General features: G+C 40.0%; 1 protein-coding gene and 1 long non-coding RNA gene across 4 annotated transcripts in view; one reads left to right on the top strand and one right to left on the bottom strand.

The window, feature by feature from the left end:
- Positions 1 to 23,698, top strand: part of SOGA3 (SOGA family member 3) — a 44,904-nt gene extending 21,206 nt beyond the window's left edge. Inside the window, exons 5-8 of one of the 3 annotated variants that reach the window (XM_045499509.1) lie at positions 14,927 to 14,998; positions 20,779 to 21,954; positions 22,715 to 22,753; positions 23,388 to 23,478. In XM_045499509.1, coding sequence (XP_045355465.1) covers positions 14,927 to 14,998; positions 20,779 to 21,954; positions 22,715 to 22,726 — 1,260 coding nt within the window. In that variant the 3' untranslated portion in view covers positions 22,727 to 22,753; positions 23,388 to 23,478. Of the gene's footprint in view, positions 1 to 14,926; positions 14,999 to 20,778; positions 21,955 to 22,714; positions 22,754 to 23,387 lie in introns of all 3 variants that reach the window. The other 2 variants (XM_045499507.1, XM_045499508.1) reach the window with 2 other exon arrangements.
- Positions 6,472 to 25,648, bottom strand: LOC123608993. Its single transcript, XR_006717564.1, has 3 exons — positions 25,382 to 25,648; positions 9,810 to 9,817; positions 6,472 to 6,482 (listed from the first exon to the last, which is right to left on the bottom strand). It is a non-coding gene; the product is annotated as an uncharacterized LOC123608993 (long non-coding RNA).
- Positions 25,649 to 25,808: the final 160 nt, after the last annotated feature.

Genomic DNA, 25,808 nt, shown 5'->3' with positions numbered 1-25,808 from the left:
CATCCATGTCATATCATGTATCAGTAGTTCATTCCTCTTTACTTTTTAAAGTTTATTTACTTACTTTGAGGGAGAGACAGAAGGTGTGAGACAGAGAGAAAGGTAAGGGCAGAGGGAGAGGGAGACAGAGAATCACAAGCAGCCTCCACACTATCAGCACAGAGCCTGAACTCAAAACTGTGAGATCATGACCTGAGCAGAAACCAAGAGTCAGACGCTTAACTGACTGAGCCACCCAGACGTACCATTCCTTTTTTAAAAAATTTGCTGAATAGTATTGTATTGTATGGACACCATATTTTATTTATCCATTCACCAGTAGGTGCACATTTGGGTTGAGCTATTATGAATAATGCTTCTAGAATATTCTTGTGTAAAGCCTTATGTGAATACAAGTTTTCATTCCTCTTGGATATATACCTGAAAGTGGAATTGCTGAGTCATATGGCAAACTTGTGTTTAACCTTTTAAGAAACAGGGATGCTTGGTTTTCATTGGTCTGCATTTCCAGTTCTGTTTCAGACAGTAAAGGTTACACATAGATACATTATGTTTCTTTGTTGAATTCCACTGATGCTACTGTTGAAGGAAATTTTTCTCAGATTCTGGAAAATGCTTGACTGTTAACCTCAGTTACCAGTGTTCCTGCATCTATATTTTTATCTTTGTGTTCAAGTATATCTTAGTAGAGAGAAAGTGATAAATGTGTGTTATATTTGGCCAAAATTCTTTTTTTTAATGTTTTATTTATTTTTGAGAGAGAGAGAGAGAGAAAGAGAGAGGGAAGAGGAGGGTCTGAAGTAGGCCCCATGCTGACAGCAGATAGCATGATGTGGGGCTCAAACCCATGGGCTTGAACCCATGAACCCCAAGATCATGAACTGAGCCAAAGTCAGCCACTTAACCAACTGAGCCACCCAGGCACCCTTATATTCACCCTAAATTCTTTCTAATTGACCAGCAATGTAAATGGTAAGTTTTCTTTAAAAAATAATACCTGAGGGAGCACTTAGTCTGTTAAGCATCCGCCTGTGGCTCAGGTCATGATCTCACAGTTCGTGGGTTCAAGCTCCGCATTGGGCTCTGTGCTGACAGCTCGGAGCCTGGAGCCTGCTTTGGATTCTGTGTCTCCCTCTCTCTCTCTGCCCCTCCCCCACTTGTGCTGTCTCTCTCTCTCAAAACTAAAGAAATAAACATGAGAAAAAAGAAAGTTAAAAAATAATAATACCTTAAGAAATGAATCTGGTTCATCTGTGATTCCTATCCATAACTTCCTTAATATATGGAATATTTTATTTTTATTCCATTTATATCTCATGCTCTTCTATTCATGCATGTATTCCCCCTAGGTAAGTACTTATTTATTATTTATAAAGGCACTACTATGTGTGTAGCTGTTAAGTTGTTCTCATGTCTAAAAAAGATGCATGTCCACATGTGTATATCCTTTAGGATTATATCAAGGGACTAAGTAGATTTACTTAGCCTAGAGTATGGTCCTTGTTTTTGTTCAAATTCAAATTTCAGAAATCTAGTGATTGTCCATTTATTCCAAAATTACTTTAAAATGAACTAATTTGGTCAAATACAATACAGTTCCAAAGGATATTACAGTACCTCTTAATATGAAGTAAAAGCAGATTGTAACATTTCAATGAGTATGTGTTCTCTAGTGATGTCTATAATAGGTTTCAAATTGTATGGTATATAGATAGAAGTTGCAGAGATTCTGTTTGTCCCTGTGTTTTATAATCCACTGAGCAGTGTTTAAGATATGCTGAAATTCCTTCCAGGACCTAAAACACATACGTATATACACATGTATGTTCCAACACATATATACATATATTCACATATGCACATAGACATGCACACATACTCATACTCGTTTGCTCTATGAATGTGAACATACACATAAACACAAAACACACTCCATGGATGTATTATTTGATTTTAAGAGCTTGGGTTCAGTTTTTTCCTATATCTATTGATTTGCCTTTTCTAGGCATTTCATATAAATGGAATCTTACAATATATGTCTATTATGTCTGGCTTCGGATGAAGCTTTTTAAAACATACTCTGTGGTTTTTTTTATTAAACCAATTACTTCTGCCCTTACTTTCTCTGTCCTTAAAAATGGAAAAGGTCCAGTTCCCAGAAATAGTTCATTGTCACTGAATTAAACCATGGAAACAAGATTTTTCTTTTAATCAATTTAAGAGTTGCAGAGAAAACTCGTGTAATCATACTTTATTCATGATTTTTATTTTCTTGGCACATCAGAGAGACTATAAAGACTGTGATTGTCATGCTTTAGTCATAAATATTTTCATGTTTTCATAAATTCGTTAAAAGAAATTAACTCAGTCTTCTTTTTTTTTAAACTTAGTCTTTCTTCTTATGCCATTTCTTTTCACATTATTTCAACTATGTCATAAATACCTATTATACTCTAAAGCATATCTAAGTGGAATCCTCCTTAGTAGCAATCAAGAAAGATACAGGCAGGGGCGCCTGGGTGGCTCAGTTGGTTAAGCGGCCGACCTCGGCTCAGGTCATGATCTCGCGGTCCGTGAGTTCGAGCCCTGCGTCAGGCTCTGTGCTGACACCTCAGAGCCTGGAGCCTGTTTCAGATTCAGATTCTCCCTCTCTCTGACCCTCCCCCGTTCATGCTCTCTCTCTGTCTCAAAAATAAATAAACGTTAAAAAAAAAAAAAAGATACAGGCAAAGACAATCAGAATGATGTCGACATAACAGAGTGCATATTAATAAGATGAAATTTATATGACTAAATGTGGAGGTCCTATAATGTGATTTTTTTTTAATTTACACAAATACAAAAGGATAGAAATATAGCTATTTACACAAAAAGAGGCGAAGGGAGTTTCATTGACCAAAAGCTATATGTGAGACCATGTCATATGATGAATGCTTAAAAGAACTGGGGAGTGGGGCGCCTGGGTGGCTCAGTTGGTTAAGCGTCCAACTTTGGCTCAGGTCATGATCTCGTGGTTTGTGGGTTCGAGCCCCACATGGGGCTCTGTGCTGACAGCTCAGAGTCAGGAGCCTACTTTAGATTCTGTGACTCCCTCTCTCTCTGCCCCTCCCCCGCTCGCACTCTGTCTCTCTCTCAAAAAAAAAAAAAAAAAACATGAAAAAAAAAAGAACTGGAGAGTGTGTTTATATATGTATATGTATACATATATAAATGTATATATGTGTGTGTATATATATGTATATACATGCAGTATTTATGTATATATATATATATATATATATATACACATACATAGATACATACACACACACAGACACACACAGAGTAAAATCATGGATTGCAAGTAACTTGTTCTGCGAGTGTTCTGCAACTAGCAAACATTTCTAATAAATTTTAACTTGATAAACGAGCCATGTCTTTCAATACGAGTAGTACATGAGGCCAAACGTCACATGATCACAACTGAACCAATGGTTCTTGAAATTCACTTTGATATACAAGTGCTTTGGATTACAAGCATGTTTCTGGAATGAATTATGCTCGCACACCAAGGTTTTACTGAATATGTATAACCTGAAGAAGAAAATACTTGACATGTGATCACTCTCTTCTAATGTTTGAGGGGATTTAATATAGAAGGAAAGGTAGATTTATTCTTTGAATCACTTTAAGTGATTTTTAAGTAGATTTGGGATCAAAATACAGACATTTTATCCATCAGAGCCATTTGTAAAGGGATTGGGTGACTTGCCACATGTAGAAGCCCAGCTCCTGGAAAAGCACAAGAAAAGACTAGGTGGTATATAAAGGATTCCTGTAGGATGCTGAATGGAAGATTGCTTTTCTTAGTCACCTTTCACATATGTGACGTCAGTGGTCCAGGTCCACTGCCACTGGAGGGCCAAGCAGGTTATATAAATGAGGGAAGCTGCTTTGTTAAGAGTGATGGAGCAAACTGGATGTCTTAGTATTTAGTTCCAACCCAAGGATGTCATGCCATAATCAGACCTAACTTTACCAGACCTTCAGATTTTTCAAGCACAACTGGAGATCTTGATTTTTAAAATGTAAATTGTCCACATTTTAAAAATTGGCAACTAATTCCAAAATTTTTCAGGCACAACTATGGGCTGTCATCTTTTAACCTAGTGTAGGAATTATTCCATAAATTTACATCTGCTCCTTTTCAGTACATTTCAAGAATGATGGAGAATTCTGACCTTTAAAATTTCATCATAAAATATCTTAAATGTGTAGAAAGAATCATTTTAAAGTACCTAAGTACTCACCCCTTAGCATCCTGCCACTTCAGTGGCAATTGTAATGCACTTTCTGCATATTTCTCACAAGATTCTGAACAAAATCTTCTGTATTAATAAGGTAGAAGCTATTGAGACGCCATATAAAAAAGAGAGGACAAATCATCATTTCAACTTATAAATGCTGGCTGCAGGTTTCCCCCCTTCGGGTCATTATAGAAAAAGGCCATAAAGACCTGCTACCACTACAGAGCCATAATTTTCTAAATGCATTTTAGCTGCCAAATGCAATGGTGCTTAGAAATCAATTCATGAGCTATAGCAAATTAGAAGTGAATATAAAGCTTTGTATTTGTTGAAGATATTCATAGCTTAGTAAGTATACTAAGTAAGTATACTATATTGTGGATTAAGGGTTTAAGGCATAAAATAATTTTTTAACAAATATTATTTCAAAAGTGATTAACCAGGCTTTCAGATTTAAAAAAATAAACTCAACTCGGGAAGCTTTGTGTCTTAAATCTATTGCTTGTGTGAGACTTTCTGAGGCATTTGCATGGCTCCTATCCAAGTGTAATATATGATATGAATAGCAGAGAAGCATTTCTTATTATGTTGTCTGCTTTTTAAAAGCAAGCTGGTCTTACTTTGGGATCAATTTACTATCATAATTTGGAAGACCCACTAACAACCTATACCCTGCTCCAAAATAGGGTTTCTACAATGATGTGGGAGTTTCTTATATGAGAAACTCTCTTGGGGCGCCTGGGTGGCTCAGTCGGTTGAGCGTCTGACTTCGGCTCAGGTCACGATCTCACGGTCCGTGAGTTCGAGACCCACGTCAGGCTCTGTGCTGACTGCTCAGAGCCTGGAGCCTGTTTCAGATTATGTGTCTCCCTCTCTCTCTGACCCTCCCCCATTCATGCTCTGTCTCTCTCTGTCTCAAAAATAAATAAACATTAAAAAAAAAAAAAAGAAAAGAAAGAAACTCTCTCAACAGTAGCCTTGAGCCCCTTGGGGGTCCTACAGTAGCTCAGAGAATACAAAGACTAAGTCTTCCTAAGGATCCAGGAGTTGTTTTGATGGTATGGTATGAAGCACACAATGGATAACAAGCAGTTATTGGTTCTATGCCCAACATGGGCTTGAACTCACGACCCTGAGATTAAGCGTTATGTGCTCTACCGACTGAGCCAGCTAGGTGCCCTTATTGGGTCCAAACCTAACTTTTAAAAGGGATATTTTTCATAAAAAAGTTTTTTATAAGACCCAACTATTACAATATGAACTCCAGCTTCCTTCCAAGTTCACTTCCTCTGGTTCTATAGTAACCACATCCCGTTAAATAATGAACCTCCATCTCTCTCTCTCTCTCTCTCTCTTTCTCTCTCTCTAATATTTCTGGGATTAAATTCAAAATTAATTTTCTGGGATTAAATTCAGTATTTTGCTCTTCAAGTTACTGGCTTACCTGAATTTCACTGTACTTACTAATCATGGAAAGTGAGTTCCAATGTAAAAACATTGAAGCGCTATTAGCAAGCAATATGCTAGGAAAAAAACAGAAGAGTTCCAAAGTAATTATTCGTACCAAACCATGACTTTCATGAAAGAAAGATACTGTGCAGCTCTAGAGCCATTCAAAGCCATGTGGCCCTGAGATAATCCTGATTCTTAAAAAGACAAAAAGATTCAAATGTTTCTCTTTCATTGGTAGCCTGGCTTCCTAGCATGCTCTACAAAGTTCACTCATTAGTATTCCCTAGGAATAAAGAATTTATACAACTCTCTAGTCAACCTGACCTCTGCTGTAGATATCTACCTTAGCACAAAGGGAGAAAGGTGAAGGAGTCAAGGAAAGGAAAACTTAGTGGATTCTTTTACTTAAAAATAAAATAACTAAGACAAATCTGGCACTGGTTTAAGGTTTTACAGCAAGAAAAGGAGCTTTTCCATCTTTTAAAAGTGTTCATTTAGGCATTCACTGGAGGTAAAAAAAAATAAACAACAACAACAAAAAAAACACAAGGTTTGGAAGCTTCATAACTCGGAAGATAGGAATGGGCTTGTAGGATAGAAAAGGAGATGACTTCCTGGCAGAAGAAGGTTGATTTATTCCTGCAGAACTGGAGCTCCACCTCCATGATATACACTTCTGTATGCCAGATCTATCTCTCCACCTCTGTGACACGTACCTCTGTGTCAACATGCAGAAGGGGATCACTATCTTTCCTAAGAATGAAAAGTGCACAGCTTTTTAAATTTATTAGTATCTTATAGAACAAATTCCGGATTTAAACTGTTGATCAGTTTCCTTTTCTGAATCTTCCAACGTTGTTTCTTGGAATAAATGAATTAATGGTTTCTTTCTTTTACTCTCTTCTCCATTCTGTTCTTTTCTGAATTCTGGTCTTCTTAACTAACAATCATTAGAAATTTGCAAAATCTAATCCTTACGTTACAATTAAGGATTGTCTGGGTACAGCTTCCTTTAAATGCTTTATGTTTCTATTCTGTAAATTGGCTTAAGTAGAAAGTCTTTTAAAATTAAAGTTATTTTTCTTCCCATGCCTGGGAAAGCTATACAAACAAAAGAACAAACAATTTGATAAAACTTTAGTTTTAGTGGAATTGACAGATATATTTAAGAAACCTAGATCTAAGGAAGCACTGTCAATGTTATACATCACTTCTTCCTTAAAAGGAAGAATAAAAGCTAAGTTCAAATGGAAAAAATACTTCAGAAATGTGCCGAGACGGACTGTGTAATAAACTTGACTGTTAAGATGAACTTTATTAGCTTTTAACTCCTGTCACACCTTTGGTGCTAATTGAACACCTACTTTTACTAAAAGAAGCATCTGCAGTATAGAACTGAAAGGTGACCTTTTATAACAATTTATTTAAAGCTGAGTTTTATTAAAAAATACTCTATGGAATCAAAATATTGTCAAAGGCAGGGGAAAAATAAAAACAAGGAAAGTACATTGAGCTTTATTAGTTCCTGTGTTTGATAATCCACTTCTCTTTTTCTTGACCTTTTACATGGGCCATTTGCTTTTCTGGAATTTGAATAAGGGATTTTTTTTCTTTCATAAATATCACCTGGGGCTTTTTCAATTCCAATGGTGAAACATAGTTGATAAACGTATCCACTTTTGCTTTGTAACAAACCATCCCAAAATTTAGTGTCTTAAAACAACAGTCATTTATTTACATAATTCTATGGTCCTCTATATGGATTATTGTGCTCTCAGTTGGGTCCTGGCATTGACTTTTGGCCAGCTGACTGTCAGCTCAGAGGCTCTGCATCTGGAAGTTTGCTGCCTATCGTCCAGGTCAGTGGGAATAACTAAGCCATGTGACTCTTTCCGTCCAGCAAACTGTTCCACCCAGGCTTATCACATGGGGCAGCATGTGTCCAAGATACAGTGAGCAGAGTGTGCAAGCGTCTCTTGAGGGTAGCGTCAGCGTCACCTCTCCTACCACATTTTACTCCCGCCATATTTTATTACTCCAAACAAGTCCCAAGTCCAGCCCTGTTTGAAGAGCCACGGAAAGAGACTCTGCCTCTTAATGGGGCACATTGCAAATGGACTGCCTACTGGAAAGGGAGAAATACAACTAGTTTTGTGAACAGTCTTACTGTGGAAAACGTTAATCACTAATGTAAGTCTTAAGTCTAACGTATAATAGACAGTGGTTGCAACCCAAAGGTTAGGTGCCTTTATGCCGATAATTTCCAGACTATTTTTTGTAAACCCTTGGTGAGTTAGATAACACGGAAAATAACTTAGTTCACATCAGACTATTCACATTGGTGAATATTGGTGAATATTGGTGAATATTCACCTTGGTGTTTCTCCAAGGTGAGGAAAAGGGAAAGAGTGGGAGAGTCATTGACTTGGTCCTTCCATGAGTGAGAGCAAAGAGAAGGCACTTTAGAAAGCAACTTGGAGAAGAGTCTCTGTGACCTGGGCTTGAAGCCAAGGCTCTGGAGACTTTGAAGGTCAGCACCAGAAGACAAACTGTGTGAGAGGAGCTGCTGAGTAGAAACCACAAAATCGGCCACAAAACCAAAGAATGTTGGTATCAGGTATCCTTTACAAAATGAATTTGAGAGCCAAAATCTTAATTTTTGACACCGGGGAAAGTGGGATTGGTAAAAATCAAGAAAAATATTAGAGCGCCGTGAAGGTATATCGTATGTCCCATTTTAAATACTTTTCAGCTCATACATTTTTGCTCTTTAGGTTTTTTCTATTGAAAAGTTTTATTTTTATAAGCTTTAAATGGAACTTTGGACTTTTATTTCTTTGTTTTAACCTTCTACCAACTTCTTGGATTCGAATGCTTCGAAAACAAGTGTGTAAGAAACCAGGTCTAAGTGGTCGTCTCTGCATTCAGTTGATACTGTCTGAGCAACTACTTCATTCCAGGTATATTTCTAAGAGCCGGAGCTGTAAGGAACAACACATCGTTCCTGCGTGGGTGGAGCTCATGTTGCAGAATGAGGAGATAGGCATGAATCGAATACACAAGTCAGATGGTGAAAGGAGCTATGGAGAAAAATAAAGCGAGGTTAGGCCGACAAGCAGTGCATGGAGCAAGAGACTAGAGGAGGTATTTTGTATGGAGTTATTTGTTGTTTTGTATGAAATGGTTGGGGAAGGACTCTGATTAGGGACCCCGAAGGAGTTGCTGGGGTGGATATGGGAGTGTAGGAAGGAAGAGTGCTTGTAGGCAGAGGAAAGGCCCCTCTTTGGAGCATGCTCGGCATGTCTGAGGAACCGCCAGGATGTTGGTGACACTAGAGCAAGGAAAACAGGGGAGGAGAGTGGCGGCAGATGAGGCCGAAGAGCTTGTTTGGAGGAGGTGACGGAGGGTCTGCGTGGAGCAGAACAGTGATTCTCAGAGCACACTGTACTCACCGTGGGAACTTTGGGGAAAAAAAAAAAATGCCTGGGCCTAACAGTGAAATATTTTAATTGGTCTTGGTTGAAGTCTGGTGAAGTCTTTTTAAAACATTACCGGGATAAATCCAGTGTGTAATTGAGGTCTCCTGTGCCTTAGTAAAGCATGGCTCTGATACTGAGTGAGGTGGAAAACTGCTGGGAGATTTTGTACAGAATGGCACGACCTAGCTCGCTTCCTTCACCCACATTCCTTTTGGGCCCCGAGATCCTGTCTTCGTATAGAGCTTGGGATCCTGCTTCCCCCTTTTAAGGGAGATGGTGGAGAATGTTTGTGAGCAAGATCTCTGGGCACTCTTGCCAGTCTATCCTCTGCCAGACTCTCTGGTAGGCATCCAGGATATAATAGGATGGAAGGAGGGAGGACTCCTAGAGCCTCTCCTGTTCCCCTTCAAAACGGGATGAAGCCTGTTTTAGTCCATTTCAGCTGCTATAACAAAGCACCACATACTGGGTGGCTTATAAACGACAGAAATTTATTTCTCACAGTTCTGGATCCTGGAAGTCTGATATCAGCATGCCTGCATGGCCAGGTGAGGGCCTTCTTCTAGGTTGCAGACTTGTATACTCACTGGACAGAAAGGCCTGGGGTGCTCTCTGAGTCTCTTTTGGTAAGGGCACTAATCCCATCCATGACCCATCCATCCCCTTATGACCTAAGCACCTCCCAAAGGCCCCATCTCCAAATGCCATCACATTGGGCATGAGGATTTCAAGATAGGAATTTGGATGGGGGCAGGGCGGGGGGACGTAAACATTCAGACCATAGCAGAGCCAAGTTCCTGCTTCTTTCAGTTTTCCTCCAGTCTTAAGTTGGTAATCCCCATGTCTCCTTCCCAATGTTGCCCTAAGTCACAATATTTATAGGACAACTGTGAGAATCAATGAGTGTGTATGTCACTTCTGGTGACTCCTATGTTAAAAATAGAAAAATACATTGATTGTGTGTAATGTATGTAAACTAGTGCCCCAAGCCCATGCAGCAGTGGTGGAATAGCATAGAGAAGAATATGCTCAGAAATAATATAACCCTGTACTTTTCTTCCTTTGGAGGAACATTGTAACGTCATTGTTCAGAACAAGAGCTCTGAAGCTGGGTAACTTACCTCGGGATTCAGCCACTTACTAGCTGATGATTTTTCCTTGGTGTGCTTCAGATAATGGTGCCAAACTCCTAAGACGGTTGCAAGATCAAATGAGTACTTACATACTAAGCAATTAGAAATGTGCACAGCAGACATTTAGTGCTCATAAATCCTAGATATTAATACAGTTATGGTTTCCTTCTTGATTTCATCACTGTACAAATAGATCTCTTTAATTTTATCAAATACATAGGAGACTTTTACATATACTCTGTCTTTCGGTGCCATTTCAGACAGGTTGTTTAATCGCTGAGAACATCAAGATGCTACCTATTAAGAAGCGGACCGAATTTCAACCGAGGGAAAAGGGCAGTCTCAAAACAAACAATTGTTTGTTTAGAACACAAACAACCCATTTTATATAATTGCTGTGCAAACATGCTTTTTGGGAAAAAGTCTTGAATTCCTGGCCTTCACATGGATAAAAAGAACAGCAGTCTCTTTTGGGCTAGTTGGGGCAGGGAATGCAAAGAATTAAGACATGGGCAAGACATGCTTTCAACATATTTCTCTAGTAGGAAGCGCCTACTTCGAGAGCAAAGATGAAATGTGAGATTTAGTTCTAGCATCCCAAACTGCTTCCCTGAAGAGGTGCCCAGATGACGAGGGGGAGATGATGAAAATTTATACTCACAAGAAAGAGACTGGATTTACATTATTTCTCCAACTTTCCCTATCCAGATGAGCCTCATCTTTGTTTTATTGGAGTCAGAAAGTTAATAAAAACTTGCTGGAATATGAAAAGATGACGAAATATTTATTGAACATTTAAATGTGATTATTAAAGATACTTGAACTAGAGGTGCCTTAAAGGCTGTGTACCTTTATTCAGGAAGAAATCTTTTTTCAGGGCTGTGGGTTTGACACTTTGCTTGATTGCTATTCAAATAAAAGTAAAATAGAAAATGCCTCTTAGGAAACGATGGCCTGGTTTCAGCATTTCTCCTATATTAATTTAGAGGGCTCATTTTAACATTGCCCACAGGATAAAGTCTAAATTTCTCAGCTCCACAAGCTGACCTCAGCCCTGTAAGTGTCTTCTTCTGCCTCACCTCTGTAGTGCCTCTGCCTCCATTACTTTTTGTCAGAAAGGCAGTGAATGTATAAAGACACACCTATTCTCCTGACTCTTTGCTTCTTCTTTTATTTGGTTTTATGTTTGTCGACATTTTGTACATCCTTCAAAGATCAGCCATCTTAGATGATTTCCTCTAGTTTCTCCAGATCTGGGATCATATCTGCTTCTTTGTCCTCTTGATCTTTTGTTCTTCATTTATTGCCCTTAGTTAATTCTGTCTACTGTTTTAGTTAATTATCTGCATGCTTTTAACCATCATAAAGTTAGCTCTTTGGTGGGGAGGAGAATAAAATATTGCTCAGTCATATTTGTATAACTATGTAGTATCATTTATATGCCAGAACCCAACAAATATCTATGGAATGAATGAAAAATAAAGACCCCCTCCAAAAAGCTCTCAGAATTAGAACATACCTCCCCTCATTTCCCTTGTATGATGGCCCTTTACCTCATGGCCATTGGAACTTCTACTTTTGTGTGTATGTTTCTTCTGTGGCAGTCTGATTATGGATGCTTTTTTCTTGAAACAACCCTATTCAGTATCCTTCAAGATCTGACTCATGCCATCACCATCATTTATTCTCCTTACATTTTGTTACAGACACACTGAATTGTTTCCCAGAAATGGTTTTTCCACATGGAAGGCTTTGCTCTACCCTTTCTGCTCTTCTCTTTGACTGGCTTACTCCTCTTCTTCCAGATTCAAGATAAGATATTACTTCTTTCTGGAAATTATCCTTAGCTCCCCACACCATCTCCTCCCCAGAATGACTTAAGCCTTTCTCCTTATGATCTAGTATAATAAAGATCAAAATGACTTGGGTCAAAACCTGATTCTGCTACTTATCAAGCAATGATTTCAGACCAATGCTTCTCGAACTTTATCATGCCTCAGGGCGCCTGGGTGGCTCAGTCGGTTACGCGGCTGACTTCAGCTCAGGTCATGATCTCACGATTCATGGGTTCGAGCCCCACGTCGGGCTCTGTGCTGACAGCTCAGAACCTGGAGCTGCTTTGATTCTGTGTCTCCTTCTCTCTCTGCCCCTCTGCCTCTGGAGCTCTGTCTCTGTCTCTCTCTCTCTCAAAAATAAATAAACATTAAAAAAATTAAAAAAAAAATTATCATGCCTCAGGATCACCTGGAGAGCTTGTTAAATTGAAAGGATGTTTTAAGAATTAATTGAGATAGGGGCGCCTGGGTGGCGCAGTCGGTTAAGCGTCCGACTTCAGCCAGGTCACGATCTCGCGGTCCGTGAGTTCGAGCCCCGCGTCGGGCTCTGGGCTGATGGCTCAGAGCCTGGAGCCTGTTTCCGATTCTGTGTCTCCCTCTCTCTCTGCCCCTCCCCCGTTCATGCTCTGTCTCTCTCTGTCCCAAAAATAAATAAACGTTGAAAAAAAAAATTTTTTTTTAAAAAAGAATTAATTGAGATAATGTATGTAAAGTGTTTGACATGAATTCGTGCTCAGTCGATGCCAGTTAATATTATCTTTACATTATCATTGCTTTCATCACACTGTAGTAAATTGCAGACCGAAAAGACCATTTACCAGGTAAATTAGGAACCTCATAATAAGCAGTGATTATGCTGGTTTTATTATTATTGTATCACAGGTACCTTATGAAGTGCATTAGTAAGCACTAATAAATGCATAAAAATATATTCGAAATAAAAGTATTCAGTAAATATTTAATAAAGTGAATTTGAGTGCTTCTTTGTAGGTAGCCCCTACGCAGACTGTTCCAGGATTCCCTAGTTCAGCTTGCTATATTCTGGGGTTTTCTTGGGACTGTTTTTGCTGATTGGTTTGTAAACCACTTTTGGTTATGGCGAATCAGTCCCCACAGCTTTTGTTTCTAAGATTATACAAGCAACATAGCATCTTTCTGTAAAGAAGTGGAAATAAGCACACAGGCCATTCATTTGGCTCTGTAGTTTAAATTTCATACTGAATGAAAACAGTTGCAGCAATGCAGCCTCTGCCTTCTGGGCCTGAACATATGCCTACATTGAACACTGGATATGGGTTAGAAAGGAACATGGGAAAAATGTAATTTGAAGTTCTTTGCAAATTTCATGAAGCCTCCTCTTTTGAGAAGCCTTTCCTGCCTTTATATTCGCTCTATATCCCCATCTTCCTCTTTGACCTCACAACCTCCTATTTTATATTTGTTCATTAGTGCAGCAAATATTTTTCCCAATTTCTGTCATGTGATGAAGTACCATCCTAATAGTGGTGATGCCACACTAAGACAAAGCCCCTGCTTCACAGAACCTAAAGCATGGCATTTACCAACCAGTATAATTGTTTGCTTCTCTGTCTCCCATGGTGTATTCTGAGCTTCCTGATGATAAGTGTACTATTTAATTGATATTTGGATATCCAGTACAATATTAGGTATATGGTAGGTATTCATACATATGGATTATTATTTATACAGAAGGACCCTTATTATATTGGTGCTGAGAAATGGAACAGAGTACCAGAGATCATATATTGCTGTTCCGTGAAAGGATTTGGCACTAGATATGTATTTTTTTGACCTACAAAGTGTTGTTTGTCTGAATTTCAGTTACGGCCAACCAATACAAAATCCAGATTCCTAGCTACTCTAGGAAAAGCCCACATTCCTGTATTGTACCAATCAGCTGAAGCTAATTCCCACCCAGCCTGCTCCTTTATTTATTTTTTTAACTTTATGTATTTATTTTGAGAGAGAGAAGGGAGAGAGCATGCAAGTGGGGCATGAGAGCGAGGGGCAGAGAGCGAGGGACAGAGAATCCCAAGCAGGCTCCGTGCCATCAACGTGGAGCCTGATGCAGGGCTTGATCCCACAAACCGCGAGATCCCGACCTGAGCCGAAATCAAAGTGAGACACCTAACCGAGTGAGTCACCCAGTCAGCCTGCTCCTTTAGAAAGAACATGTCCTCTCCATTTCACTGTAACCGTCCCCTACATACTACACGTTTGTATGGGTATCTGTGTGTTGTATTTGTTTGCGTAGATGTGTGGTGACGAAAGAGTAAAATTGTTCCAATTCTACACAAACCCAGTAAAAGTTTGTCTTTACAAGCTTATAGAAACCCGCCTTTGACTGGAAATACCCTATTCCTCTTTTTTTTCTCCCTTTGGTGATGTAGAATGCTAACAAGGATTTGCTTTCATTTGGAATATATCGCATATTGGGTCATCAGTCTGAATTTTACCCAGGTTGTTCTCTGCAGCTCCGCGGTAGATTTCCTGCCCTTCCTCAGATTATTTAGATGATTGCCACTTACTCTTCTACTGTGAAGTATTTCCCAGTCCAAAGAAAAAATCTACCTGGTTTGGTGTTTTTTCCTCCTTTATGATTATTGAACTAACACTTTTTATTTGGCTTGGCTTGGTCACATGACATTAGACACTTAAAAACATAAAATGGAGTTAAAATGATAGTTCACCAAACTAAATACATCCGTGCTTTGTTTCAGCTATCCTTAAAAAGAAGAGGAAGCAAAGATTTGCCAAAATCCGAAAAAAAGACTCAACAGACTCCCACAGAGGTATGTGGAGATAAAATTTCAACTGGTACATCAAGTGTTATGCAAATGTACATAATAACGATCTTCGTCTGTAAGTGGACATGGTAGCCAGATGCACTCATGCAAAGGAAAGTTTACATCCATTATGTACTATACATACAGGCAGTATAAAGCATTCAGTATCATTGCTTGTAATGTTAACACTAACTAACATCCCTATTATTGCTTTTACACAATAAGCACATAGCAATATGCCATTTGTACCTTATGTATTGCTATGCTTGAGAAATGTACGCATGGGGCTAATCTTGTTCACTCATAATTAATAAAGTCAATAGAATGGGTGTTCCTATAGCATTAGGAGTGAGTAAAGAAAGGAATGTTGTAGGAAGAGGTGGTGAGGGGAGAGAGAGGCTGGTGATGAGAGCCCTAGAAGGAAGTAATTATCTATGCCGGTGATTAGAGAAGCAAAAAAAAAAAAGGAAACAAAGGAATAAAAATAAAACTTAAAAGATGTATTCGGGGGTGTCTGGCTGACTCAGTCAGTGGGGCATGAGATTCTTGATCTTGGGGTTTGGGGTTGTGGGTTTGAACTCCACATAGGGCGCTGAGATTACTTAAAAATAAAATCTTTTAAAAAATGTATTCAACATGGGCTTGTTAAGAACTTTAGAAATATAGCCACAGTAAAGACTCTGAAAAGACTCTGAAAGCTCTGCTTTCAGGGTGAGCAGAAGGTACTAATGGATGTAATGAAGGAGATTTTAAGCCAGAAGAGGAAATATTTGGGGGCAGAAGTGGCATTACGGCTCTCTAAAAACACTTGGCTAGTCATGGACTTTTAATTGCATAAGTTGGAATCTCATACTATAGCATACCTTTTTAAAAAATTCTTACAAGGCATTTTCTCATTAGATAGTAATTTTACCTGAAGCAATGTTTAAATATCCAAAATTTGAAAAAGTTTACCTCCATTTTTTTAAAGCACAGCATAATGAATGTTTATCTTTCCTTTTCTTCTCTCTTCCTGCTCTGTTCTTGGTTAATATTTCTCCTGGTTCTGGCAAAAGGACATTGATAGACTTCGGCAGTTCAAAAATCCCCGACAGTCTCATATTAAGATCATTACTCCACTTTCTATCTTTCTCATGGTTTCCTTAATAAATGCAAATATGCTCTATCACTACAACTTTCTCACTCTGTCTTTGCCATAACTTTAGCCACCTGTCTCCATGTATTTTGCTAAGGATCATTTCACATGTTGCCATCAATTCTCTCCATCTCATTGAAGGAGAAGGGACTATATTCTCCCTGTTCTAAAATCCTAAGTCAGCTTTAATCAGCAGTTTACTTTTTTAAAAACCCACACGTGGCCTATTCTTATACTTCCTGTGTTAAAGTTTATTTTTTTTCAACCATACTCTCTTATCCAGGAATGCTTATCTGTTTCTAACTCTTTTGTTTCTAACTTGTTTGTTTCTAACTCTATGACCCTCCCACTCCATGTGCACTTCGGTACCTTTCTGTAAAAGACATCCACAGCTTTCATCAGTTTGTTAGTGGGACCTGGGATCTTACAGCAGTCAAGAAACATCGCAGTCCACCAGTTGTTATGTCACGGCCCAAATGCCTGGAAATTCCTAAGTATGCTGTCGTGGCCTTTGAAGTCCCTGCTAGTGTTTCCGGTTCATTTATTTTCAGAGATTATTACCTGTAGGGTTTTTAAAAACCCACCCCAGCAGATTGGTCGGAACTGTCTCGGGTGGGAGATTTCAATTATAAAGTAGTCACAGATCATTCTATTGCTCAGTCAGGGTTGAGGACCATTGATTCTTAGATTACTGCAAGCATCCCATTCTATTGTAATTCTTGTTTACATATTCAGCTCCCATACTTAGCCAGGGGAGATTGTAGTCATGGGTCATGTTATTCATCTTTAACTTGTCAGTGTATCTAGTGTCTGACACTGCCGCATGTTCAATATGCACTTTTGGATACTCCTGTGTCCCCTTTTGCTAGGTTATGCCAAATGAAATTGTCAACATGCTGTGATTTTGACCCAAGCAGTTTCATACGGTTCAACCTCCTATTATTTGTACAGCTTTGTACTTCATTTTTATTTGCTTCAGCTTCTCTGATGAATTGTTTACATGCTCCTTCAGCAGCACAGTGACTTTACTGAGAAATGGTTTTGCATGACAATTAAGAACAGTAGCATGCCAGCTGTATGGCCTTAGATAAGTTACTTATTCTTTCTATGCCTTTGTTTCCTCATCTATAAAATGGGATCGTAATAGAGCATTCTTGTACAAATTAAATGAGTTTAATGCAGGTAATTCATTTAGAGTGTAATGTAGCTTCTGACAGTGGCTGAGTCAAAGCCAGACTCCTCTCACTTCTTTTGGCCCCTCATCATCTTTATGCTCCCCTTCTTCACAGGTCATTTGTGCTTTCTTAAGAGTGAGTCTTTGGGTGCTGGGGTGGCTCAGTTGGTTAAGCATCCAATTCTTGATTTCGGCTCATGTCATGATCTCATGGTTCGTGACATTGAGCCCTGCATCAGGCACCATGCTGACAGAGCAAACTCTGGGTTTCTCTCCCTCTCTCTCTGCCCCTCCCCCTGCCTCAAAATAAATAAATAAATCAACTTTAAAAACAAGAGTATGTCTTTAACATACACAAAAATAAGAGGCAACGTGCTTCTCATTTCAAAGCATTACAATGTTTCTTGCCTAGCATTCACTGTGGAAAATGAGAGCAAGCATGTACTGCTCAGTTACTGTCAACCAGACACTTTCCCTACCATCTCTGATTTAACATTTTCAGCATTTACATACAGTATGTATTTCCCTGCTCAGTTGTAAATGCAGCTACAATAGTTAGGTTACAGGCTGAGCCTGCAGGGCACATTAGCGTACAGGGTTCTTAAGTTCTCAGCACTGCAGAAACTATCATTTTGTATCTTGAGAAGATTTCTTTTAAACAAATAAAAAATAGTGACTATCATGCCCATCATTCTCCTTCCCTCATAGTGACTTTGTTACATGTAGTATATGTCCAAGTCTTAAAATAATATTTATGTTTTCATTCCTTTGGGCAGGAGAGCTTACATATACACAAATCAGATATCCTTCTTTTTTATACTTGCTTAACATAGCCTAGTAAGGTGTTACTCTGCTCCAATCTGTGGCTTATATCACATCCACTGCTGTTTGGGTTAGATTCAAACTGCAGCATTTTACCTTTTTTTTTTTTTTTACTAGCAAATAAATGCCTTGCCTTGCAATCAAGGAGTTCTATCATACGTGTAGCTCAACCTAACCCCCAGGTCTCCCCTACTCTTACTTCCTAACAAAGCCTAGTCTATATAAAAGCATATTTGATAAGCATACTGCGGCATCACGTTTCTATTCAAACATCGTTTCAAATTCTTACATGATATTTGACTCCTGCCCCCAACCAAACCTTTAACCATTTCTTCTGGGTCTCTCTTTTCCTCCTCTCTTTGGTTGCTTTCAAAGCCATTGTCATAGCTTCAACCATCACCTCTACACATTCTCATGTTCTCCCCTTTGGACCTGAAGTCTCTGCAGGGTCAGAGTATAATCTTTGTCATCTTGGGCCTGAAATTCCACTTGCCTGTTGATAGATGTTTCCACTAGATGGCCCTCCACTGACATCCCTCAAAGACAGCAGTTTAATACACTTAGATCTATTGTGTTCATACCTGCTCCTCTTGGCTCATTCTCCATCCCTGTTATTAGTGGCCTCATCCATCAAGACACCTAAGCTGGAAACATCAGGGTTCTCTTTGCTCCTCCTGTTGCTGTGCTATTAAACATTGTAATGTGTCCTTGCTTTTATCCTCACTGAATTAGTGTGAGGGCCCAACCCATAGTCTCTTGCAAAGCACCTTCTCTCTTCCCTTGTGAAATGGATTCTCATGTCAGCTCTTCCTGTGACATACATTCTCATTCTTCTCTCTTGCTGTGCTCCTGAGGTTCTCTCTTGTCTTTTCTCTGTGCTTCTGTCCTTTCTTCTAAACCTCTTCTAGAGGAAAGCATACAGGCCAACACATCTAATTTTTTTTTTTTTAATTTTGCCCCAATATCCTAATTTTCTTTTCTTGGGCTGCTTTTCTAAAGGCAACATGTACAGTGGAAAGAATAAGAGTTTTGGAATCAGTCAGAATACAGATGTGCTCTGTCACTTATTAACTTGTGCTCTACTGGTTTACTAACCTCTCTGAAGCTCATCTCCCTTTTCTATAAAGTAGACCTAGATCACCTTCCTCACAGGGCTAATGTCAGGGCATAATAATATAAAGAATGGGATGGTCAGGCTCTGCACACTCAGCAGCTCTCAACCCTTCCGTACTAATTCTCATTAGCAGATGGGAGGACAGGAGACCTGTGCCCTGCTCTCTCCATCTTTTCATCTCTTTCATCTCATATTTAATGAGCATCTCTGGCAGAAGCTTATTATTCTCACCTTCACCACCAGTGGTTGCTGCTACTTTAGCACAACTCATCTCAAACACCGCTGACTCATGGCTGAGAAAGGAAGGCATTTTTATTTCCATTTAAACATGAGGAAAACAAAACCCACAGAAGTTACATAAGTGACCCAAAGTATGTACTTAGAAGAGAGTTTTGGGAAACTGTCTCTGGGAGATGTGTCCATGGACAAATGTGTTTTGATATTAGTTCTGAGCCTGTGCTACTGTCCATTTACCAGACAGAACCAACTTTATCCATTTCAGGCTGATGGGGAGTACATTTTACTTTTCAAGTGATCTGGATGAAACACTGTCCAGTTTCTCCTTGGACGTGCCAGGCCGGTGTTAAAATTCCCGTACTTTAACGCCTTTAAAAGGCAATTCTGCTTTGAATAAAGATGGAAGAAGAGATTACCTTCTTTGACCATTTAGGGTGATCATAAGCTTGAGAGTCAGGCAGAAATGAATTCAAATTTCACCTTTGTCTTCTGCCACTTACCAGCTCTGTAACCTTGAACAAGTTATTGAACATCTTTAAACCAAGTATTTGGGGCGCGCCTGGGTGGCGCAGTCGGTTGAGCGTCCGACTTCAGCCAGGTCACGATCTCGCGGTCCGTGAGTTCGAGCCCCGCGTCGGGCTCTGGGCTGATGGCTCAGAGCCTGGAGCCTGTTTCCGATTCTGTGTCTCCCTCTCTCTCTGCACCTCCCCCATTCATGCTCTGTCTCTCTCTGTCCCAAAAATAAATAAGCGTTGAAAAAAAAATTTTTAAAAGATAAACCAAGTATTTCAATGAATACCACTTAGTAAGTTTACTAACATTAAATTAGGTCACATGTATAAAGAACTTTACAGAAAATGGCTGAGAGTCAGTGCTCAGTAAATGGCAGTGAGTGCATGTTAAGTCCACGTTCCTTCCAGGGAATAGGTTTCACGTATATTTATAGACAGGGGAATTCATATCATGTAAAACATACAAAACAAACGTTATTGAAATGACATCCCAACAGTTGTGTGCAGTTACAACATATGATAATCGCTGAATAGTGATGACCACAGTGTTTCTCTTTTTATATTTCTTTCTCTTTTTGTTTCCAGGATGTGCTACTGTCCTAATTTTTTATCTGCCAAGTAATTTTAAATGATTTGTAGAAAGTATCCGTCATCTACTTTTCTCTCGCGCTTTGTCTCTCTCTCGTTGAATCTTAATTACAAGAAAAAGCCATTATTTTTGCAGGTGTCCTCTTTGTTTTCTCGATTTACATAAAATGATCTATTCCTCTTCCCTTCTTTTCCTCAAATGAGGAGGACAATGAAGATCTAAAATGCCAGCTGCAGTTCGTGAAGGAAGAAGCCGCTTTGATGAGAAAGAAGATGGCCAAGATTGATAAAGAAAAGGACAGATTCGAACACGAGCTTCAGAAGTACAGATCCTTTTATGGGGATCTGGACAGTCCTCTGCCCAAAGGAGAAGCGGGGGGCCCTCCCAGCACCAGGGAGGCTGAACTCAAGCTGCGGCTGCGACTGGTGGAGGAAGAAGCCAACATCCTGGGCAGGAAAATCGTCGAGCTGGAGGTGGAGAACAGAGGCCTGAAGGCCGAACTGGACGACCTGAGGGGGGACGACTTCAACGGCTCGGCCAACCCCCTCATGAGGGAGCAGAGCGAATCCCTGTCGGAGCTGCGGCAGCACCTGCAGCTGGTGGAAGACGAGACGGAGCTGCTGCGGCGGAACGTGGCCGACCTGGAGGAGCAGAACAAACGCATCACGGCGGAGCTCAACAAGTACAAGTACAAGTCCGGCGGCCACGAGAGCGCGCGGCACCACGACAGCGCCAAGACCGAGGCTCTGCAGGAGGAGCTGAAGGCGGCACGCCTGCAGATCAACGAGCTCAGCGGCAAGGTCATGCAGCTGCAGTACGAGAACCGCGTGCTCATGTCCAACATGCAGCGCTACGACCTGGCCTCGCACCTGGGCATCCGCGGCAGCCCCCGCGACAGCGACGCCGAGAGCGACGCGGGCAAGAAGGAGAGCGACGACGACTCGCGGCCGCCGCACCGCAAGCGCGAAGGGCCCATCGGCGGCGAGAGCGACTCGGAGGAGGTGCGCAACATCCGCTGCCTGACGCCCACCCGCTCCTTCTACCCGGCGCCCGGGCCCTGGCCCAAGAGCTTCTCCGACCGGCAGCAGATGAAGGACATCCGCTCGGAGGCCGAGCGCCTGGGCAAGACCATCGACCGGCTCATCGCCGACACCAGCACCATCATCACCGAGGCCCGCATCTACGTGGCCAACGGGGACCTGTTCGGACTGATGGATGAGGAGGACGACGGCAGCCGCATCCGCGAGCACGAGCTGCTCTACCGCATCAACGCGCAGATGAAAGCCTTCCGCAAGGAGCTGCAGACCTTCATCGACCGCCTGGAGGTGCCCAAGTCTGCGGAAGACCGCGGCGCCGAGGAGCCCATATCCGTGAGTCAGGTACAGTTCTGCCTATTGCGAGCCACGGCGATGGCGAGGCAGGTCCGCGGATTCGTGGTCCCTGGCGGGGCGTCTCCGCGCACCGACCTCCACGCCCCGCTTTAGGGACCCCCCCTTTCCCCCCGCTCAGAGCCTCACTGGGCTTGGTGGCCCCACAGCACACTGTTTTCTCACACTGTCCTTCTTCAGGCCTCAGGTCTCCAAAACCCAGTCACTTAGTAACGACCTCCCCGCTGTTGTGTTTAAAAAGGAAATGTGCACACACCCCCTCAGTTTTTGTGTCAAGATTAGAGGATGTTGAAGATACATCATTATTTGTCGGCATGTTCGGTACTACTCTACTGATTCTAACTGATCAAGCTGCAAGAAGATCCCAAATGGGAATCTTCAGTTGTAGCTTTGCAGGTTCAAGATTAAACCCAAGATTCAAGTTGGGTTTAAAGTAATTTTTTTTTTCATTACTAAATATCCAGGAGTATTGTATAACTACTGACAGATGTACAAACCTGCAGTAAAGAGAGGTGATACTGTGTCTAGAGCCCCACCAAGAGGAAAAACCGGAAGCCTCTCCTTTGCCACGAATGGTGGTAACATGATCATTATTTCTAGAAACACATCACTGCCAGCTCTCTAGCTGAGAATCTCAGGACTGGGGAAGGAGTGTTTTACGTTAGCTTTAACGCAACGCTAATTCAAAGAAATAGTAATAACTATTCCCGAACAGGGAAAACCAGCATTTTTCCTTCATCCTAATTTGTAGAGGCACAACTGATGAATTGGACTGAGCTGCTCTAGCCAGGTATGGTGGCCAAAGACCCATGCATTTTGTCAGAATTAACCACATAAAAGAGAATTTGTAAAACATAGGCACTGCTACCTTTCTGGCAAGCCTCCTGTCCAGTATCCATTGGAGAAGCCACGGAAGTACAAGAGCATGCATGGCTTTTAAGACACGCAAGAGATTTACACTCAAAAATCAGTCTCTACACAGAAGCATGACATTAAATTAACTGCCTGTTAGTCACAACTAGAAAAATTGCAACCCTATTGCTTATTTACCTTGCATGTTGCTCTGCTTTGCTATGAAAAAAAAAAAAGTTTTATGATACAACTTGTTGGATTTTGAAATGTTAAAGCTTATTTTTTTTTCTCTAATTATGTCAAATAGTTGGTTTTTAGTTTCCTTGTAGCAGATTTTTGAACACGTTGAGCATGTGGGTTTTCAATTATACCTTCAGGGGGAAAAAGTAGAGATCAGAGTGGGAGAAAGCACTGTGTATAATAATAAGAGGTTTCAGATGTTGTAAGTCTAGGCTTAAGGGAGGGTTCTTCATCTTTAATCGGATGAATGCTTAGATTAGTTAATATAAATTTAAGTTTTAAAAATTATTATTAATTAACTCTTCTCTTTGTCTCTGCATTTACCTTCCCAGATGTTCCAGCCTATCATTTTACTTATTCTCATTCTTGTATTATTTTCATCACTTTCTTACACAACAATATTTAAACTTGTCTTCCTTTTTACACTGTTTTTTGTACTGTAAATCTTTCATCATTTACCATTCATTGTAGTATTTTCAGTTTGTTTATTTTGTTCACCCTTCAAGACAAGAAGTAAAAGAAGTATAATTTCTGTAGTAATCAATGCTATAAAAACACTGAAGACTGCTTATTTCTTTAAAAAGACACCTCTTACCACTACCAAATTCAATAAGAAGCCCAAGCATTAAAGTATTTCAGGTAAGGATGTAATTGTGACTTTTTTTATATAAGTCATTGTAATATTTTTCTTTTGCATGTTAAGCTGTACTCTTCTTGATAAATAATCGTAAGAATGGTTGTAAAAATTGACTAAGTCTGTCAGTTATTTCTCAGTAGCTGACTATTATGATAACTGAAAACCTAGACATTCACGAGTTGGTGTCACATTTCAAAATATAGACAGATTTATAAAGTAACTTTGCTAGATTCTATCAGACTAACTAGTAACTTTGCTAGATTCTATCAGACTAATTAGCATTGCGTTAAAGCTAACGTAAAACACTCCTTCCCCAGTCCTGAGATTCTCAGCTAGAGAGCTGGCAGTGATGTGTTTCTAGAAATAATGATCATGTTACCACCATTTGTGGCAAAGGAGAGGCTTCCAGTTTTTCCTCTTGGTGGGGCTCTAGACACAACCAACTAGATTCTATCAGAAAACTATGGTGAACAAATGAAATGTGACCATCACAGAAACTCAATAATTTATTGCAATGCTGGTGGTATTCTTTCTAAAAAGATGTGTTCAGAAGCATGAGAGTGAATTAGGCCTTAGTTCATTGAGAAAATGGTTATAGCCCTCCTACTGCATTTAACCAGTTCCAGTCAAAACAGCCATTTCTGCCTTTACCTATTATACTTGGACATTCATTGCTGATTAGATGTGTTGTCTGGAGTTCTGTCCTCTATAATAAATAGATTACCACACAGAACTGCCTCCATAGCAGACAGTTGAGTAAGGAAAATATGGTCATTCTCTAGAATTTCATTAAATCGCAATCCAAGGCCAGTAGCAGAGTTCCAGCGGGAGTGGATCTCTAGTATAAACTCAGGTGAAACTGAACATCCCCCTTTCTCCTCATCCTTAAAATGGCCCAGATAGGTTCCATATATCTGAAATGTCCTATTCTGTCCATCTTATTGACTATTTACCCAATAGAAAGCTGGAATGCACCACTGCCACCAAGATTCAGAAATACCAACATTCGTGGAAGTTATGTACTCAGAAATGTTTGCAGGTTGGTTGGTGAATATGAAAATCTGTGGTAAAGTGAGGTATCTTGCACTTTAGCATCAAGAATAACATTGGAAAATTTTTGCTCTACTACGAAAATTGGTTCTAGTAACAATCTCCTGAATCCTCATCCCGCAGTACCTCCATTTCCCTTTGAGTACTAATTAAAAAGAAGAGGAAGAGGAAGAAGAAGGGAAAAAACTTCACAATAGTTGACAATTCAGTTTAAAATAACTGCTCTTATTCAGTCATCAGTTGATGAACACTTGGGTTCTTTCCATAGTTTGGCTATTATTTATAATGTTGCTTTTGAACTTTGGGGTGCAAGTGTCCACTGACTGATAAATGAGTAAAGAAGATGGAATGGAATATTACTTAGCCATCAAAAAGATGAAATCTTGCCATTTGCAATGACACGGATGGAACTAGAGTGTATTATGCTAAGTGAAATAAGTCTGTCAGAGAAAGGCAAATACCAAATGATTTCACTCATCTGTGGAATTTAAGAAACATAATAGATGAGCATATGGGGGGTGGGGGAAGAAAGAGGGAAATAAACCATAAGAGACTCTTACAGATAGAAAACAAACTGAGAGTTGAGGAAGGGAGGTGAGTGGGGGATGGTCTAGATAGGTGATAGGTATTCAGGAGGACACTTGTGATGATGAGCACTGGGTGTTGTATGAAAGTGATGAAGCACTGAATTCTACTCCCCAAACCAATATTGCCCTGCATGTTAACTCACTAGGGTTTAAATAAAAGTTTGAAAAGAAAAAATACGAAAAAAAGGGAAAAAAAGAAAAAATAACTGAAAAACCACATCCTTTTAAAAATACATGGATATATATATATATATTTAAACTTACAAGGGAAATATCAATATGTATAAATTACTAATAATTAAAGTAAATAGTAAGTTGAAGAAAGGGACCTCCTCTAGAGAGCTTTCTAACAGTGAAGGTAATCCATTTACATGAAATAGCTTTGCCAGATCTGGTCAGAGCCTGCTCCTATAACCCTTTATCTACATGATGCTGAAAGAGAACATAAATACATCTTACTTTAACAATCAAATAACTAG

Source organism: Leopardus geoffroyi, chromosome B2, assembly GCF_018350155.1.
Source record: "Leopardus geoffroyi isolate Oge1 chromosome B2, O.geoffroyi_Oge1_pat1.0, whole genome shotgun sequence".
NCBI lineage: Eukaryota > Metazoa > Chordata > Mammalia > Carnivora > Felidae > Leopardus > Leopardus geoffroyi.
This window is presented reverse-complemented; position numbering and strand designations above follow the sequence as displayed.